Here is a 20,505-nt window from a genome sequence, read left to right as displayed (position 1 = left end):
TTTGAGATTGCAAAGCTGATTGTAGTTGTATATTTGTTTACCTTGGCTTTTTAATATTTTTTTCTTGAGTAATTCCTAGAGTACTAGAGCTGTAAGAGAGCTCGAGAGGGACTTTTTACAAGATAATTTAGTGGTACGATGAGGGCTAATGGCTTCAAACTGGAAGAGGGTAGGTTTGGATGAGATATTAGGAAGAAATTCTTTTCTCTGAAGGTGGTGGAGAGACACTGGAAGAGGTTGCTCAGAGATGTTGTCCCATCCCTGGAAGTGTTCAAGGACAGCTTGGGTGGGGCTCTGAACAACCTGGCCTAATGAAAGGTGTTTGCCAATGGCAAGGAAGTTGGTACTAGATGATCTTTAAGATACCCTCCAACTCAAAGCAGTCCATGATTCTGTGACTGTATGATTCTGGTTCTTCTCTTGGTTAGACATTTACAGTTCAGTTCTAGCACTCAGTCCTGGTATGAGGTCAAATGCCTCCAATACTCAATTAACTTTATTATTTTCTAAAATGTAGCAATTAAAATTTCTTGTTGTCTTTGAAGTTTATACCAATGGACTCGTTCTCCTAAAATGACTGGCTTTCTCGAATCATGGTTGATGTAAAAGTAGAGAAAGTTCCTCTAAAGGCTTTATTGTGATCCCTGAATTGTCTAAATGCTCATTGTAAATATTGTTTAGAAATGGGGCAATTGCCATACTTATTGTAACCCAAACTCGGTATGAGTTTATCAGGAGTATCAGCACTGAAAGGGATTCATCTGAATGATGGATTAATTGAACTTCTTGTTTCACTTCTACATGTCCTAAAATGCTCTTTAAAACGTGCTATGACTGTCAAAGATTGAATACTAAAATACAGATTAGGGTGAATCATGCCTTGCACCTTCATCTTTAATTAATAGATCATTGGTTCTCAAAACTGCGCATTATGAATAGTCATTAGAGACCCCAAATGACATTTGCCTGCTTGTTAACAGGTATTTTTTGTCACCAGGTCTTTAAGACTTTACATGGAAGACCAGCTTTATGATCTGCATTTTAGTTAATAGGAGTTGTGGGGCAGTGAGATACGTTGTGTGACTTGGTCAATGAGCAAACTGGTAGCAGAGCCAGGAGTTGAAACAAAATATCAAAGTCTAAACCCCAACTCTGGCTTCTCTCTATCTCTTCTATCTCTTCTATCTTCTATCTCTCTATCTCTTCTATCTCTTCTCTCTTATCTTCTATCTCCAATAGAAGGGGGTCCTGATTATAGAGGAGAATTAAGCCCCAATTTGGAAAAGGATAAGAGAGATCTTTAAAAAAAACCTCACATAAATAGACATACAACATGCAGGAATGGAAGACTGTAACATCCAGGTGCACAGACTGAACACAAATCTTATTTACAGTACTGAGTGTCTAGATATCCTTGTCAGAAAACAGGCTGTTAAGCACTGTTACTTGGGGCAGGTCTGTTTGAGATTAGATGTTAAATTCTGATTAATCTTTTTAGAAGATTTCAGACAATGTTTCTCATTTAAACTAATTGTCAACCCACCTGGGTTTTCAGCACAATTTACATCACTGTTTCATTTTCCCAAAGAGAAATGGGAATGAAATAAGGGGCTGATTGTCTCAATCATATTCAAAAGAAGTATTTATTAGGCTATAAAATTTGAATTTGGAAAGTGGTGTTACTTTTCTGTGACCAAATAATATATTTATGTAGAGAGATTCAAGCAGAAAATTTTCCAAAAATCTCCAAAGTCTTTAAAATCACCTCGGAAGGGCCATCATGCTGAGATATGCTATGATATTAGAACCTACATTGCAGTCATACTTCAGCAATCTCTGTCTGTTACAAATCTATCAAGAATGAAATTCTATTATTGACTTCTACTTGCGTACAGCAGCTACAGTGACCTTATATTTTAGAAGAAACTGTAAGATTCTGGTTTATTTCCAATGAAGCATTATAAAGTTATTGAGCTCAGCAGAGGTGTGCCTAATGAGGCCTCCCTATAAAGTGAATTTGCCATAAGAGGCTGTTAGGAGACAGCTGCCTTACTTGCACTTGCCCTTTGGGCTCTAAAGCCAGTTCTGCCTAGACACTCAGGCTTGTATCCATAATGGAACTGTTGGCCCGTTCACACTGTTTTAGTTTTGCAGTCCCTTGCTTTGGCTAATGGCAGCAATGACACAAAAGTGAACCTTGATTCAGCCTCCAGAGGTCTTCTCCCAACAGTTTAGTAAATCCTTCCAATACTTGAACATTTGAAGAGAGGCTTTTGAATTTCTGGCCTTTTCAAACCCAACTTCAGTTTCAGAAAGGTAGGTTTATGTCACAGGAAAATCTAGTTTCTTCCTTTGCAAGCACTGTTGTAAAGGATTTGCGTGACACCTCTGCCATGGCCTGCTCTGTGCTTTCTCCCTTAACACTCTGATCATCAGCGGGGCAATTTACTCTCTGCCTCTCTGACAGACACCTTATTTATAATATTTTTTACTTACCACATGCATTTTGTCTTTTATTGCCAAGCAGAGTTTGTTTTACAAAACACGAGAGATTCTTTCTCTCTAAAACAGATTGTTTCGCTCTGGCAATTTTCAACAGGATGCCGATGAGGTAGGTTGGTCTTGAAGAGCAACAACATTGTTTGGAAGAGGAGGTGTTTCCAAGCACATTTGAAACACTCTTGACAAACTGACAAAATTATAGGCTGTTAATGCTACAAGGCTGTGTATGTATATAGAAGTGTCAAGTGTCTCTCCTCTTGGGTCTGTTGACAAGGAGCAGAAGTGTGGACAAAGAGCCTCAGGTTCAAAGGTTGTTTCAGGCTGGGAAGTTAGCTGGTAAACCATTTACCCATCACTGTTTCCAAACCCAATCATAGATCCATCTTTTTGTTATCTTCTTAAATTTAAAAAAAAAAACAAACAAACAAACAAACAAAAAAAAAAACCAAAAAAAAAAAAAAAGGAGAAAGAAAAGAAAAAACACCCAAACAAACCAAACCCAACTTACCAACCAAAAAAACCAACCCCAAAACCTAAACTCAAACAAGAAAAACAAAAAAAGTGTGGCTGCCAACTTTTGTTGATTGACTAAATTTCTAACAAGAAAGGAATTGAAAAATATTATACAAACCAGTTCACAGGAAATATATTTAACTTGAATAAAATTTGAAATTTTACCTGGATCTTCAAAACCTAAATGCATTATTCTGTAGTTCACACATAACCAAGCAAATTTGATTCTAATTGGTCTCCTCCTTTTCTTCCTCTAAATATTTATGAATATTTTATCTAATACCAAAGGTATAAAAGTGGAGCTCTGTTATTAGCAATAGGTAGGAAAAAAATGCCTATTGTATGGCTGATATTCAATGCTTATTCAATGCATTTTTGATTTTGGATCTTTTGTTTTAATGACCTGGAATTAATTTTTTGTTTTATTTAATGACATGTGGGAAAACACTAGGGAAATATTTAATATGGTTAACATTTCTTTCACGAGCATACACTCATAGAACATTGAGTTGGAAAGGATGTTAAAGGTCATCCAGTTCCAACTCCCCTGCCATGGGAGTGTCATATGCAATTTTATTGTCCATATGCAATTTTATCACTAATCATGTTCTAAAGATTTGATTATATAATTACTTCGCACTTTTGAAACCTGTCTCCATGTCTGAAAGTCTGACTGAATTTATATATGAAGCTTTATAAAACTCCCTTGGAAAATCTTGGCTCTTGCAGCTTTAAAACTCAAGTGGAAATTGTTTTAGAGCTCTTGCAAGATGCACAGTATTTCAATTTTTGCAGGAATATTGTTTTTCTTAACACTTGAAAATTAAGATCCCTTTATTGGCTGAACTGTCAAATCAAAATTGATGCATTCATATATTTAAAAAACCCTTAAAGAATCATTGCACTTTTGGCAAGGAAAATGTAGTTTGGTAGAGTTCCCTTTTTTGGAATTAGTGACTGTGCATCACTATTATCTCTTTATAAAAGAGATAAAATTTGATTAAGTTGAAGGAGATTTGGGAGCACTTGCATTTTTCAGAGAGATACTCACTCCTATTTAGTCCAAGAAAATGAATAAGTTTGTTGCTTGTCCATCTAGGGCTTAGGTAAAGAGTTAGTAGTAAGGTCTATAAATCTCTGATGTATATGATACTTATACAGATTCAGGGACCTTTCTGTCTGTGATCATAAAAGCTGGTGATGTGATGCAGAAGGAATGCAAACTCTTACTGACTTTTTTTTTTCAGACATAGTCTCTACAAAATCCAGTAGCAAATTTGCTACATTTGGTTGGTTGGGTTTTTTTTAAATCCTGAAATAAAATTGCAAGAAATAAACTTGTGTGGGGCACCTCCTTCAAACTGCTTATGTTCAGCTTTGCTTAATGCACCACTTTTTTTTGTTCCAAGGTGAAGAAAAGCCAGAGGTAGGCTTTCAGATGAACTAAAAATAAAACTATGGTTCTTATTTAGCATCCGGTTTATTTGTAAACAACAAAATGTGCTTACATTTGCCACCTTTCCTCTGTTATGTAAAATCCTCATCACATCCTTGTTTTACCTAACAAGGTAGGTCTGGATTAAGTAAAAAGCAAACCCAAAAACCCTCTGATCTTCCACTAATCTCTGTGATAGACACTTAATGCTGAAGTTGCCCTACTTATTTTTATTAACCTTTAATGGATTCTGTTCTCTATCACATTTGGCCCAAAGCTTTCTAATTATACCACCTTCTAATTTATTCACACTGTCAGTTTTCTTTCTCCATGGTGTGAAAGAGAACCTCTTCCTGTCTGTCCTGAACCTTGCACTGGGTATTTTAATTTGAAACCTTCTCGTATTAGAATAGAAGTTTTAGTGTTTTGTACCTTATTCATCTTTTTGCTATTCCTGATTTTGTAGTCTTGTATGTAGCTTGCAGGCCAGGCAGATATAGTAAATTTAGATATTTCTTACACCAAAGTTGTTTCACATTACAAATCATCTTATCTGTTTTTCTCTTATCCTTTTTCATTTATTTTATATCTCTTTTTAATTTTGGAAGAACAGAACTGCATGCAGTGTTCACTGTAGTGTGCCTCACGATAATAAACTCTGTGATTTATGAAGTTGTTCTGTCCTCCCTTCCTTTCCTTGTAATTTCTAGTCTTCTATTTACTTTCTAAACTTATCTGATGTTTTTATAGTATTTTTCTAACCCCAACTTCTTGTTTATGAATTATGTCAGCCTATCTATTTATGAGTATGTTGAACACCATAGACCCCAAGGATGCTTTCTCTTTGAAAGAAAATTTCTAGATGAGCAGCAGATAAAATTTGGAATGTGAGAAAGTTAACAAATGCTTTAGTTTCTATGAACCATGTTGGCTTGTTCATATGATTATATATACATGTTTCACAGGGAAATTTTAATTCAAAAACATTAAACTGATACAAAGCATAGAACAAAAATATCTGTTGCAGATAGAGCATGCCTGCTATTGCGCATTACAAGGAAGTTACCAGTGAGAATGTCTCTATGATGACAATTTGCCAGAAAAAGTCACGTGTTTTTCTGAATAACAAGAATCTCCCTTCCCCCCTCTCCTTAACAGAGACTGTTTTAGTGATAGAAAAGATCAGTATTGCTGAATGAAAAATGGGAACAGCAACACACTTGAGAGTTCTGGCTTAGAAATAATTTAGTGAATAGGAAAATATAGATAGGTTAAGTAATAGGAGTGATGAGAGATTTATTGAACTGCCTTTATCTGAACAGATTAATGGAATAGAATCAAAAAGACCACTAGGTTTTGAATGAATCAAACATAAAATGTGAATCTCCAAATACTAATTCAGTGAAAATCTCATCACAGTTTAAGAAAAAGGAAAAGAGATTTAAGAATTCTCCCTGTTTCTTTGAGGCTGGAAAGGACCAACATTTATATGAAAGCATGTTGTATGTGAGATGAAAATGCTGCCAACAAAGACTGGGATTCTAAAGGTTTGAAATTTTGTGATGTGAAGAGAGCTGAGAAAATGTGTTTCCCTTTCCCCAACCATTAGAAAGACCTGTACCGATTGCTTGGAAGTGTTTTTGGTTTAAATGTTTTCTCTTCCCTAGTTCTTGAACGGTTTACATCTTTATTACCTGTAGATACTTCTTTTGCGTTTCAAGCTGGAACAAGTGCTGCTTTTTGCTATTGCATGAGAACTTCAGAATAAGCTGCATCATAAGCTGCCTTCTCCTCATATCTAAGTTCCTTGTGTGCTTTCTCTATTACTTGGTTGTCCTCCTTTGCCTCCACTTGATGATGGATTTAAGTTTCTGACTCAGTCTCAAAATGCCTGTTACTCCTCCACTTAGATCCATATTTAACCTTCCTTTTATGGTTGGAGTCCATGTGGGCTTTATCATTATATTTTTCTTGTAACCTTTCCACAAAGGGAAATTTTGTTCCACTGCAAAGGTCTTATGTTTGAATTGGTATGGCTGACTTGATAATATCCCAAGGGTGAGGGTCAAAGCACATTGCAGAAATGTGCAGTAATGACAATAATGGTTTCTGTTGTAGTTATTTCAGACTTTTGACAGTAGGTCTCCCACATTAGAATCTGAGGTCACAATTATCTCTCCTTTTCATACTTACGTTTATCTACTTAAATGACATTCTTTATTGCTGTATAAACTCATCTTATGATGAGAACTTTCTTACGTATTTTTTATATAATTATGAAGGTTACAGGCTCAGTAATAGGATGATGTTTAATTAAAATAATTGGTAATCTTAATCAAAATATTCTAGATGGTTTTTGAGAGCTAATTCTGTGATCCATCTGACCCTCCAACACCATTAATTTATCATTGATAATTTATAGAATAATGGTCTGCTCGAGAGTGGGACATACTTTGAAGTTTGGGCTACAAAGAAATATTTATTTATTCCCAATAACCGACTTCTTTTTGTGGGGCTAAAGCAGCTGTACAGTGTCACTAGTCTAGAGTCCTGTGAGAGCCCAGCTGAGCTGAATTTTAGGAAGGAGTGCACTATTCCTGATGCTGTACTTTAAAAAACAGTTTTTTCTGTCTGACTACTGGTGTAAGATTCCTGAAGAAATCTTCAGAAAATAAATCAAGGATCAATGCTGCCTGAGTCTATCAAAAGCATCTGCTGTTGACTGAAGCCAAGTGTATGTAATCCTTAAGTTCAAGGAAAGGAGTTCATTATATTCTTGTGTGTCTCTAGGAATCCGGAAAGATCGCAGAGGTGGGCGAGTGATGAAACAAAAACGCCAAAGAGAGGAGCAGGATTCCAGGAATGGGGAGGCTTCTTCAACAGAGCTGCGAGCTCCCACCCTTTGGACAAGTCCACTTGTGGTTAAACATAACAAGAAGAACAGCCCAGCCCTGTCCCTGACAGCAGAACAGATGGTCAGTGCCTTGCTGGAAGCTGAGCCACCGCTAGTTTATTCTGAATATGACCCAAACAGACCATTCAATGAAGCCTCTATGATGACCCTGTTGACCAACCTTGCAGACAGAGAATTAGTGCACATGATCAACTGGGCAAAGAGAGTTCCAGGTAAGGGAAAAAAAGCACTAGTCAACTGTAAAACCTGTTGATCACAAACAAACAAAAAACCCCTATACTGATTTTCTGACTATCTCTTCTTATTTAATTAAAATTGTTGGTTTAAGTATAAATACATTAACAAAATTTACAACATTAAACAAAGTTTGTGCTATATTGGTCAATAAATGCTATAGTGCAATGTAAGAGACTTTTGAGGAAAGACTTATTCAAGAAAAGGTATTTTCCCCACTCTACAGACTGTTGGGCAATGTTTTGTTTGCAAATCATTTTTTTCTTTATAAAAACCTCAGCAAAATTAAAGGTTGAAAGAGATTATTGGTCAAATCAAGTCAATTTGATCCAATCAAATTATTTTAAGTATTTTGATCTCCTTAGAAAAGAGTTTTAATGTAATGTAAGCCACAGATGTAAGAAAAGAGTTTTAATTTAATGAAAGCCATAAACTCAATAGCAGTACTAAGCTCATAAGTATTATGATTTATTTAATTGCCAGGTTATAGTTTCAACTGTGAATTACAGATATTTTGAAAATTTTGGGTTTGAAAAACAAATCCAGAATAATAGTTTTAGTATGAATTTTTTTTTGTTGCACCATGATTCCCTCTTTTCCCAAAAGAAATTACTTTCATAAGTTAAGATTTAAAAATTTATAAGACATTTATTGCACATATCAGTTTTATCCTGGTAAAAATACTGGGATACACAGTAATTTGTACTTCATAATTCACTGGAGTGCTGATCTTTTAAGTTTGTACTGTAGCCATTTATTTAATTAAAATTTCGTAGATTCTTTAGAAAGGGATGCTAAAGACAACTAACACAACTCTAACCCACATAGTGCATTACCTCAAAAGAATTACACCCAGGTTATGCCATTTTTCTGTTTTCCTTCATCTAAACTTGGCAAGACTGTTCCTGGTAAATCAATAACCATGTCTTTTCCAGTCCTTAAGCATTCCCTTTCAGCCACTTTTCACATGTCACTTTGTGGGCTCCAGCTATTATCAGTGAGAACCTGCGTGTATTTCATTTCTCATTGTATTTTATAAGAAACCACTTGAGAATTTTATTCTTGACAAAGTCACGGTGGTTGAAGGCTGATCTACAGTCTGTTCAAGTTAAGGGCAGTCCTGCTGTTAATTTAGGTATGGTTTGCATCAAGTCATTACAAAAATGTTTTGAAAAATGAACCCATTTACATGGTGTTAAAGCTATTCAACATCAAAACAGATAAATTCAAATTATGTTTCTATGGACTTTTAGAGATATAATTAGTTTGAGTCTGTTAAAATAAATTAAATTAAATTCAAGATGAATACACCACAATCTAAATTCATTATATTGTCCAACTGGAAATATTAATTTCCATGACTTTTGATTTTGAGAGTGTAATTAATGGAAATGTGTTTAGAAATGAAGCAACACTGTCTGAGAACCAAGATTTGTTTTTTATTCAGAATTATCTCTAGAACTGTCTGTCACAAGATGATTAAAACTGGCAATGATCAAAAAACTGCCTGGTTTACCAAATATAAACTTCAAATTTTAAGAAAGCATCGGACACTGGAAAATCAAATGTATAAAATTATCAACTGTTTGTGCATATCCAATGTATTTTACATTTAAATTTACATTAATAAAATAGCTCCTAAGGAGAAACCAAACCCAGTGACTTGACCATGTATATCCATTACTAAGTACTCCAGCAGGTGAGGTTTTATATAGAACTGTTGAACTTTGCTAGAACTAAAAAACAAAAATCTTTTCCCTGTCATACTTTGGTCTGTTAGGCGCTTTACAGACAATTATGCCAAAAGAAAACAGCAACTATACTTAAAGCAGGACAGAGAGAAAAAAAGAGTTTGGGGGTTCTGAAAGTGCTGGACACCTAGCTGGTTCATGACGTTGTGTCCTGGAGAACAGTATGAATCTACAAAAGCAGAAATAAATGTGTTTTGATTTTAAAAAATTCAGGTCCAACTGTTTACCTAGCTCTGCAACTGGGGCCTCTGAGAGTAAGAAATTTGGACCTAGGTGCTTAAATATATATGTCTTTTTAGTCTCTTATTTGATCCCTAGGAAAGGTTGGGTGTACCCAGTTGCTGATACTAAATTTTAGAAGTACTGATCACCTTTCAAAGACTGGGTCAAAGTTTCCTTCTGCTGGAATATATTTGGAATGTAAATACATTAATGGAAATGTATCTGACAATATAAATCATATTTTCACCCCCTCAGAACATTGCCATTGACTACTCCATTATTACTAGAAATTATACTATACAGCCTAATCAGAGAGGATTTTTTGTATATGTTATGCATGAACAGAGGAATGGAATAACTTTTCTCTGTTAAGTATTTGGTGTAACAGCATTGTGGAAATCCACTCAGTTATTTTTTTCAGCTAATGTACTAGGGTTTTAAGCACCAGGATTAAGAGTAAGAATATATTTTTATTTTCCTAAAAAGTGAGTGTCAATAGAAAAACCTAAATATGGTGTATGCCATGAATATAAATTTTAGCAATAGAAAAAAGCAGTTGCAGGAAAAAGCTCCCCCTTCACACACATTTCAAGCCTTGGAAACATTGTGCAAGTTAATTTACCTACATGCAGAATGTAGGAAAGCAAGGAGTAAAGTCTATATGAGTGGCCAAGTTGAAATCATATTTCACAGTGATCACAGAATCACAGGATATGCTGTGATTGAAAGGACCCACGAGGCCTATTGGGTCCAAGTCCTGGCCCTGCACAGCACCAACCCCAGGAGTCACACTCTGTGCCTGGGAGCACTGTCCAAATGTTTCTTGAGCTCTCTCAGGCTGGTGCTGTGACCACTTCCCTGGGGAGCCTGTTCCAATCCCCAGCCACCTTCTTGGTGAAGAACCTTTTTAAAATATCAACTTAAACTTCCTCTGACATAATTTCAGGCCATTCCCTTGGGCCTTGTCACCAGAGAGAGATCAGTGTCTGCCCTTCCTCTGGCCTCACAAAAAAGTTGCAGACTGCAGGGAGGTCTCCCCTCAGTCTCCTCCAGGCTGAACAGATCAAGTGCCCTCAGCTGCTCCTCCTGGAGCTTCCCCTCCTGGCCCTTCACCATCTTCATGGCCCTCCTTTGCATGCTCTCTAATCCTTTAATGTAGTTATATTATGGCACCCAAAACTGCCCTCAGCACTGGAGGTGAGGCCACCCCAGCTCAGAGCAGAGCAGGACAATCCCCTCCCTTGCCTGACTGTGATGTTGGCCCTCCTGGCTGCCAGGGCACTGCTGACTCATGTTCAACTTGCCTTGGACCAGGACTACCAGGTCCCTTCCTGTGGTGCTGCACTCCAGCCCTTCCTTCCCTAGTCTGTCTGTCTGCCCAGGATTGGCCTGTCCCAGGTGCAGAATCCGACACTTTCCCATGTTGAAATTCTTATGATTGATGATCACCCAGTGCTCTAATTTGTTTAAGTCTCTCTGCAGGGCCTCCCTGCCCTCAAGGCAGTCAGCAGCTCTTCCCAGTTTTGTATCAGCTGTGAACTTGCTCAGTATCCCTTCCAGTCCTTTATAAAGAAATGCTGAGGAAAGTCTTCAAAATGAGATGAGTATCTTTGCAGACATGCCCTGATTGGGAAGGTCATAACTCATCTCAATCTTTATTGCAGCTAATTCAGCATCAGTTCAAACTTGCTTAAACTGGCTCTGCAAACTTGGTCGTGTTAACCTGTTTCTGGGGAAAAGAAAAATATGTTCAATATCTAGATATAACATGATTTTTGTCTGAGGTCAGAACCAGGTTCCCCTATGACAATGCAATTTGTATTATGCTGAGTATATGAAAGCTTTGTGGGTTTTTTTTTTGTTTGTTTGTTTGTTTTTTTTTGTTTTTTTTTTGTTTTTTTTTTTTCCAAAAGCTTGGCCACTAGTACAAGGCGGGTTGGCAGATGAAATGCACAAAATCTTGTACAATGTCTTATGACATAAACAAAAAATTCAGGATTTCTTACTCTTTAGATGGCCTAATGGGGATTTAGGCTGCAGTCCTCCCAGGTGGTCTTTACCTGTAAGATACTGACAGTGCCTTTCAATTGCCCCAGCCAGCTGGAATAGCTGGCACCTGCACGTGAGGTGGGTGCAAACAGATAGTGGTGGGTTAGACTTTACATGTAAATTGAGCCTTTTACCATTTAATTGGGACAAATCACTAAAAATCACATGTAGGCACGGTATCAGTGTAGATGAATGTTCATGTCTGAATCACATTTTACTGAAAGATATGCCTTCTTATATTCTTGGCTTAAATAACATCTTAGGGATATAGTACTACATTCAGAATAGTCTTCAATAAAATGAGAGAATATCACGGTTCCAGGGCTGCCCACTGGCTAGCTGTGCCCAGTTGTGATATGATGGAGTTCTTGGCAGGTCTAGATTTCTGACAGGAGCGTGCTAGCAGGCGTGGAATAAAGAGAGTGGACTCTTGCTTGAGTTACCAGGCTTTATTGGTGTTCCAGCTGGGCCTCGTGGCAAAAGATGAGCTCCTGGCTTTGGGTCCCCTCTTTTTACCTGGATAGGCGGTACTCCAGACTGGGGAACCCAGAACCAATAGCAAACAAGGGAGGGTGTGACCCAGAACAGGGGAACTTAACAGAACAAAAGTAAAAGGTGTTACCCTCTCACCCAGACCGAATCCTAGGGCTTTCAGCTCCAAATCTTCCAGATCTAGCAAGGTGATTGACAGCATCCCTCAGGGAGGAGACCATCAGAGAGTAAGGGGAAGGGGTACCAGGAACAAACAATTTTCAAACAAATATAAAACTTAACAAAAACCATACAAAACTTTAGAAAACCCAATCGCACATCACTACATCAGAAATCATTACTCCACTTTTCTGCAGAAATGCTGTTATGTCAAAGGAATTAACTTATTGTATTTCATTATTCACTTACTGTGTATTTAGTCTAATGTATTATGTGGAGTACTGTATTTTCTAAGTGAAGCTGACATTTTCCACGCAATCAACCAAGCATTTTTGGTGCAGAAACTCTTGAGATGGTAAGAGACATTAAGAGCTTATGCAGTGAGCTCATGGTAATGAGTGTAGCTTTAAGGAAATTTTGTAGCAAGGGTGAAATCTTTGGCAGTGCTGCTAAAATATTGTATAACTATTTACTACAAGTACAGTAGCTGTACAACTTAATAGCCCTCAAATGGTACACTGGGCATACAGGCTTTGAAGTTTTGAGATGATTCACAGGGCTGTACTTATTTTATGGCTTCATGAACCGAGGAGATAAACATTTTGGCACTAGGTTTTTTGGTTTTTTCTTTTATTTCAAAGCCACTGAGGTTGCTATTTTCTTAAGATATTGTTTTCCTATTTGACCTTTTAAACTGCTCTGTAAAATCAGGAACAGTGTATAAAAGGCCAATAGCCACAATTTGAGACTGCACTTTAGTGGCACCAAACCTTGAAAAAAAAATTGTCAGCTTGCGGTGTAAAGAAATATGTCTTAGATGAGAGTGGTATGTGTTTATAACCATTTAGGTGTAGGAATGTTTATAGAGCTTCTAAGTGTACTGATCCTCCTGCCAATAATTTATACTTATTTTAAAAAAGGAATGGCTTGCAATTCCTGTAATAATTTTTTTGATGACATTTTCAAAAAACAGGGTTATTAATAAACCTTCTGTTTTACAGTCTCTTCTCCTTTGCCTAACAGGCTTGCTGTGGAGATTTCTAAAATGCTATTAAAAATCCACCCCTTTGCTTATCTCTTTAATCTGTTGAAGTGATACTCTCTGCTCCCCTGCTTCTTAGATGCAAAACAGAAGAAGCAAATTTGTAAGTAAAAGAGAAATGCAAATAGGCATCTGGATCTTACTTTATGTCTGTTTTTTGCTAATTTAGTTTCTGTGAAGTTTCAATTAATTACCATGAATGTAAGAGATAAGTATCAAACATTATAGTGGAATAAAGTAAACACCATTTGAATCTGAACATCAGATTGAGATACAGAAATGATACAGAATGAGATACAAAAACAGAATAATTATGAAGGGCAGCAGAATTAAAATAATTCAATATGAAATTAAAGCTTTCCAGCCCTGTGTTTTTTTAGTCTGGGAAGCATCTTCAGTTTTTCTTGTCTATATTTGTAAAACCAAAAAAGTATTTCTTTTCGTCCTCCTCCTCCTCCAGATTCTGTGTGTTGTATGAGAAAACCCCTCTTATAAGTTACTTTTTAAGTTATCTCTAGAATTGTCTTGTAGTGCTTTAAAAAAAGAAAGAGATGAAGTATATTTCCTCCTGCACAGAACTTCTAATGAGAGGAAAGGGTGAGACAATATGACACAATGTTGAGAGATGGGCTGGAGGTGCTGATTCTAAAGAACAGGGAGATGTTACATGCACCAGAAGCTTGTGTCAGGCAGGAAAAAGCCAAAGCTGAGAAGGAACAACTCAGAAGAAGTGCTTGTAAAGGAACATAAACAATACACAACAAAACAAAAATATAGGCAGTGGTTTCACTAGCTGAAGACTGGAAGAAAATTATAAGAGAAGAAAAAAAGTATCAAGGTCTGAATTACAATTCTGATATTGGGGATTTAAGAGGTATCCTAATGCAATGGTTTTCAAACCCTAGTGAGTCCTCAGAGTTAGGAATATAGAAGAGGAGAGAAATACATTGGGACAAGCTGACCAGCAACAAGGAGATTCCAACAGTGAGAAAAAGTAAAGAACGTAGGCAATAGGACCAGAGGAAAAAGATGCTGTGAATCAGTCACATGAGCTGATAGTAAATTCAACAGCTCAATACTGGGCTTCTTATTGCTATGGCTCCTGCTGAAGGCAGTCATTTGTTCAGGGGCTCTTCCAAGTGGAAGGATCTGGTTGTTGCCTGCTCCTGTTGCCACAAGAAGAGCCTTGGGATATGACTTGCACACAATTCTTTCCTATTTCCTCTTCCAAGCCATAGTGTTCCAGCTTTATTTGCCACATTTTCCCCAGGAATTTCCTGGCAACAGCCATTAAAAGAATGTGTTCAAACTGCATCATTGTATTTGCATAAAATTTCAATCAAGGGAAAGAGAGTTAGGACAGGAAAAGTAGTTAGAGAACCACTTAGAATGTTTCTTTACAAAACCATTTAGAGTATTTCTTCAGAGAACCTTTGAGTGAGCCCAGAAATATATCCGTGAGAGTTTTCTAAACTTATTTTGCAACATTTCATATTTTTTTGTTTATTCTTATGAGTTTCTTTGCAAACTCCTAAATCTAATTCTATAGCTTACCAGATTTTATTTTTGTCCAGAAGAAGAGAGAGATTCTGAAGAGTACATCTGCTGCTGATTCCGTTATGCAAGTGCATAGCCAAAAAAATTTTTAAGATTGCTACTCTGCATATTATAAACTCATAGTTCCATCTGTACACAGTGGTTTTAAAATCAAACCCCCCAGTGCTATTACAAGACTGATCCTATTAAGGCCTTTTCAGAATAAGAAATATTTGAATTTCAAAGATTTGAATTGGGGGCTTCCCAACAAGTCCAAAAAAAATATCTTTAGTAACCAAAATTTATCTAACTATGAGTAATCTTGTTTACCTGTTTGACATATATTGACAGATGAAAAATGACACCAAACAGGTAAGAATTCATTCTGTTAACAAGAACCACTTATATGTTGGAGTTCACTGGACATTCAAGAGTATACAAGTTCAATTGATAGTAAGTGTTTGAAGATGAAATTCTATTGGTTTTGGCAAATGGAAAGGCAAAAATGAGCTTTCACAGTAATAATCTTTATATTTTTAAGCCAAAACTTTAGGAAATTAAATACTTAAACTGCAATATTTTATTTCTAAAAGATATGATCCTTTTATAAAAACATTTCCTGCTATTTTTCTTTAGCTGATAAATAATTTACACTCTTGGATGAACATATCTGTCTTAGAGTCTTCAGCTATGCTGAACCCTGGAGCTTTCCAAGAAATGCTCATTAATTTCTACTCTAAGTAAACAGTAAGTAATGATCCTTCCTGATTTATTTATTTCTTAAAATAATTTACAAAAAGAATATGCGATTGTTGGAAAGCACTGATGCGATATGTATGTGTATGTGCACATATCCATTGTTTCTTGTTCACATAATTCACACAAATTGGCCCTTTTTACTTGATGTTTAATAACTTCAGCCTAGTTCTTTTAGGTTCCCTCTAGTGCTACATCTCTGAGCACAATCTGCTGTAATTCCAGCTTAGAGGTTATTTTAATATAATTTGTATTAGTTTTCTGTTCAAGTGAGTCACTCTCTAAAAATCTCATGTTAGATATATAGGAGTTTTTAAGTTACATAGAAATAATTAGGAAAGATTTATTGCAGATGACTTCTGGATGGGCTCTTACCCTGTCTGTATTGCTGCAATGGTGCATTATATGACACATCTGTTACCAGCTCATTTGTTTTCTTTGATTATCTCTCTGGGAAATGAACTATGTGTGGAAAGAGTATGTTGTTTTGTCTGCATGCTAGTTATGGACTGCTGTGAATTTAAACTAGTGTAAGCAAGATAAAGAATATCCCACAGTGGAATGGGAGATGAGAAATCTGCAATTGTCTTGTTCCTCCAGGAGTTTGTGCTCAGCTGAGAGTGTCCATAAGGAACTATTGCCTAATGTTCCTTATGTAAAGTTCTGTTGCTTTTAAGAAATGTCGCTCTCTGCCACAGTCTGAAGCAGGTAGATAGAGGTGAAATATATATCACTGTGCTTACACTCTGGGTCTAGACCTAAAGCTTCTTAAGCCTCTTGAGGAGACCTGGAAATAGAAAAGAGCAATCAAGATCTTGACTTTTATTCAGTGTCTGGTTCCCTTTTCCCACCGGAGAAGGGCATTGCTGAGGCTCTCGGAGGTACCCAGTGATTCTCACAGGTACTTGGTGTTCCTTGTGAGCAGACTGATCTCAGGAAAAGAAAATTCATGCCAGATTTTTCAGTTATTTATTTCTCTGCAGCTTGACCAAATCTAGTAGGAAGCCTTAAGAGCCAGAATCAATGTTAATATACAGATGAGGGGAAAAGTACCATTCAAAATCTTGCTTATAGGCTAAATGTGTTGTATTCCCTATGAAATTATATTCTGGATTGTTTAGGTTGATTTGGAAAACCAGAATTTTAGACATCTAATTTTTCTTTGATTCACAAAGATAGGGAAAGTTGTAGAGTAGGCTAATTAAAATGTTCCTAGAGAATATTAACTCTCATCAATAGCCTAATGAAGCATCTTCTGCAACAGCTGCTGTCCCTCAGAAAACATGGCTGCAAATTGAGAAGTGGCTGTACAGGCTGCTGGCATGAGAGCCAGGTGTTTACTGAAACCCTGAACAGTCTCTGACTGGGTGTGATCGTTGTATGAAAACTGACAAGAATAGAGCTAAAATTACAATATTGCCATACAATATCACATATTGTATTAATACTACATGTCTGACCTTTTTGAGTAATCTCCTTTGAGTGCAACATAGGTAATATTTCTTACGAGCATCACATACATTTGTAAGATGTACTCTGCGAGATTGTAATTTCACAAGTATTTATTTCAGTTGCAGTGCTGGCTAGAACAGCTCCTACCTTTCTGCTTCTCCCTGTCTTGGGAGGGCTGTGCAAATACAGGGATTTATCTGGGTTAAAAGTGAATCTTTTAGGTGTGTGTTTTGGGTTGCCAATAACTTGATCCCCAGTCCAGTTCATGGCAAAATAGTTGAGGCAATTGAAATACCAATATATCAGGAACAAATAGGCAAGTATTGATGTGATGGTCCTAGAAAGAAATATTAATCTATCTGTACTGCCAATAATAATATACAGCTCTAGAGCAAGCCTTCTTCTAATTTAATTTCTCTTTATTTTTATGCAGAGAGGTCTTTTCCAGTCTCTCCTGTACAATGGGCAAGAATCTTCTCGTTCCTGGCACCATTCAAAGCCTTTATCCTGTTTGTTTAAGTAGGAGTTTGGCATCCTACTTTGCATGTTCCTGCTTAATCTGCAGCATAAACTGTAATGCTGTGCCATAGCTGTGAGGGGTTGGAGACTGGTGGTTAAGAGGTAGCACCTCCTAACTCAAGATGCATCCTTGTTCCTAGAGGCTCCTTAGTTGGCTTCCATCCCTGGGGTACAAGATGCTTTGCTTCCCAGGAGGCAAAGACTGTCTGGATCGTTGCCAATTCTTTTGATTTTCTGGAAGTTGTTCTTCTGTCTTTCTCTTCCAGGAAGGCAGTAAATTCTTCTGGAAATTCTTTGGGCCAAGTTTGCACTGTACAGCTAGTAAATAGTGACCTGAAGTGACAGAAGCATTTGGCGGCCTTTTGGAATCAGCAGTTGACTCTTAGTCTTTTGCAGGGTGGGATTTTGCAATGTTTGTGGAAAAGGAAAGCTCTAGTGTACTTTTGGTGATGATGGGATTAAACACTGGTATTAATTGGTTCACATCTCACACATTTTAAAACCAGTATACATGGAGTGGTTCTGAGCTGATCCAGAAGAGCTGCCTGTGAAAATCCAGCACAATTATCAACTTGTGACTTCAGATTTTTCGCCACTCGGTATTCATATAAGCACAGTTATGAAGGAGCACTGGCTCTAAGATGGATACCAAACGCACTTTTTCCTCCCACAGGTAAACCTGTAGGGTTATGTTCCTTTATACTGAACCTTTTGGGAAGAATGTTGCTTTACCACAGGGAAGCAATGACTGTGCCAATGCCTTCCTGTGTCAGTTATGTAGAACTGTCTTACAGTGTGCCACAGTGAATCCATTCCTAAACTGCTGTCTCAGGATTTTATCTGCTGCATGGGAAATCTATAAAGGACACTAAATATCCCTGTTGTGAACCACCGTTCCACCCCGCCCCCCCCCCACCAATTTGAAAATTCTTAGCCTACAGGCACAAATATGAATTAAATCTGCTATTTCTTTTATACTGTTCATTATGATCCTATTTTATGCCTTGCCAGTATGCTTCTATTCTCATAGAAGCACGAGAAACCATTGCATCATGTGGCTTATATTTTGCAGATTTTTACATGCTACTTTAAGTTTTTAAGGTTTTTGTTTTGTTTTTGTTTTTTTTTTTTTTTTTGTTTGTTTGTTTGTTTTTCATTTTGTTCTTATCCTCTTGGTTTGGTTGTTTTTTAGTTGTTGATTTTGTTGTTGTTGCTGTGTTTTTTTGGTGGGGTTTTTTTGTTCATTTGTTTTGGCTTGTTGGGTTTGTTTGGTTTTTTTTAAGAGGACACTTCTAATCAAGTGTTTAAACGGACACACCTTTGAACATTTGAATGAGACAGTGCTAGGCAACACAAATATGTTTCCTTTGCTGCCTTATTTCAGCAGAGAGTGCAGTCACAGTGCTCTTTTCTTTAGACTCCAGATGAGCTTTTTTGTGCCTTATTTACCAGTAATAGGGCTTCTGAGAGGTTTTGGTAAAAATCCATCACTGCCGGCTGATGAATCCAGATCTGCTTTTCTTCAGCTGACACTGAATAACTGTTACCAGCTTTCCATGAGTTATTTTATTTACAAATAATGCGGAGTAACTTGTGTTGGTAGATGACTGAAATTAATTACTAATGGGATGTCAGAAGTAGCTCACTATAACATTGATGAGCTGTTTTCCCCCTTCTGAACTTGCCAACCTCTTGGACCCTCAAAGTCTCTCTTGGCTTCCGAGTCTCTGAGCAGCTTCCTAATACTTCATGTTTAATCAGAGTAGGACTATATTTAAATGTGTTTTTAGATGCTTTAATTTGTACTCAGAACTACCCTTTTTTTGTGTATCTGTAAGACAATAATATTAAGATTTTTTTTCCTCTTTTCTTGAATTTCCAAGTTAATCCCTCTTCCTCAGTTCATATTTTGATTGTCTGTCTCTGCAAAAATGCAGCCTAAAAATACTATAAAAATTAGGTTGATTCCAGACTTAGCATGAACAGTTAGGAGGTGACTCACTTCTCTGAGTATCTCTGAAATTCCTGTTTTATTTGTTCTGATTAAGTTAAATTATTTTCTGTCATCTTCATATTTGGCTGCCTCATTGCTTTATTGGCCTGTCAGATCATTAATAAACATATTTAGGGTAATGAGAGATAGAATGCTGTGTCATCTTGCCAACACTGTTGCTTTGTGCTTTCTGTCTCCAGTTGTTTAGAAGTTTGCCTTTTACCATCATGATGCAACATTGATTCTGTGTGACCTCCTTTGGTAATGTCGATATTGTGGCCACTGCATGACTTCCTCTCATTCTGATAACCCTCCTCATGGCAGCCATATAGCCACGGGAGAATATAAACATATATGAGCTGTAGAAGTGAGTAATAGGAACACTTAACCTTCTGGATATCATTAAAAGTGGGCAACACCTTTTGGGCAACAATCAGGCGATATTTGCTGCCTTGGGGTGCCTACACTAAGCACACTTCTGCCTCTGAGGATAGGAGACTTCAGCCTGAAAAAGTCTTCTTTGTGCTTTAAGGATTAGTATGGCGATGCTATTCATAAAATAGTCTCCTAGACTATGTCTGAACTGTGTGAAGTGGCTGTTCCCTGATCCAAGCCAAAGTTTTATTCTCATCCATAAGGAGTTTGTCAAATTTGCATTTCATATGCATGTGAAAGAAAAATAAATCAAAACGTCTCTGAAATAAGAAAGACGAAAACTACCACTTTTTTTACAAGTTAGAAAAAGCATCAAATTATAATTCCAGGGAAGCCTTTTTGAATTTTAAGTTACATATTTTTCTTCTAATCTTTAGTGATATTTTTTAATGCGGTGGAATTCCATGCAATTTTCCAGTCCTATCAAAGGATGACAAATAGAGTTTATAGGTCCGGTCATTTCAGATGAACTTGTACACTGTTTCAAAACTTTCCAGATGT

General features: G+C 36.9%; 1 protein-coding gene across 5 annotated transcripts in view; it reads left to right on the top strand.

Annotated features, from left to right (window-relative positions):
- ESR1 (estrogen receptor 1) overlaps nt 1-20,505 on the top strand; it is a 157,634-nt gene that overhangs the window by 99,929 nt on the left and 37,200 nt on the right. For all 5 annotated transcript variants that reach the window (XM_083857305.1, XM_083857306.1, XM_083857309.1 and 2 more), the window contains one exon: nt 7,241-7,576. In XM_083857305.1, coding sequence (XP_083713431.1) covers nt 7,241-7,576 — 336 coding nt within the window. The remainder of the gene's footprint in view (nt 1-7,240; nt 7,577-20,505) is intronic.

This window comes from Zosterops lateralis, assembly GCF_965231275.1.
Source record: "Zosterops lateralis genome assembly, chromosome: 3".
Lineage (NCBI taxonomy): Eukaryota > Metazoa > Chordata > Aves > Passeriformes > Zosteropidae > Zosterops > Zosterops lateralis.
Note: the sequence above shows the minus strand (reverse complement) of the source record. Positions and strands in the feature narration are given on the sequence as shown.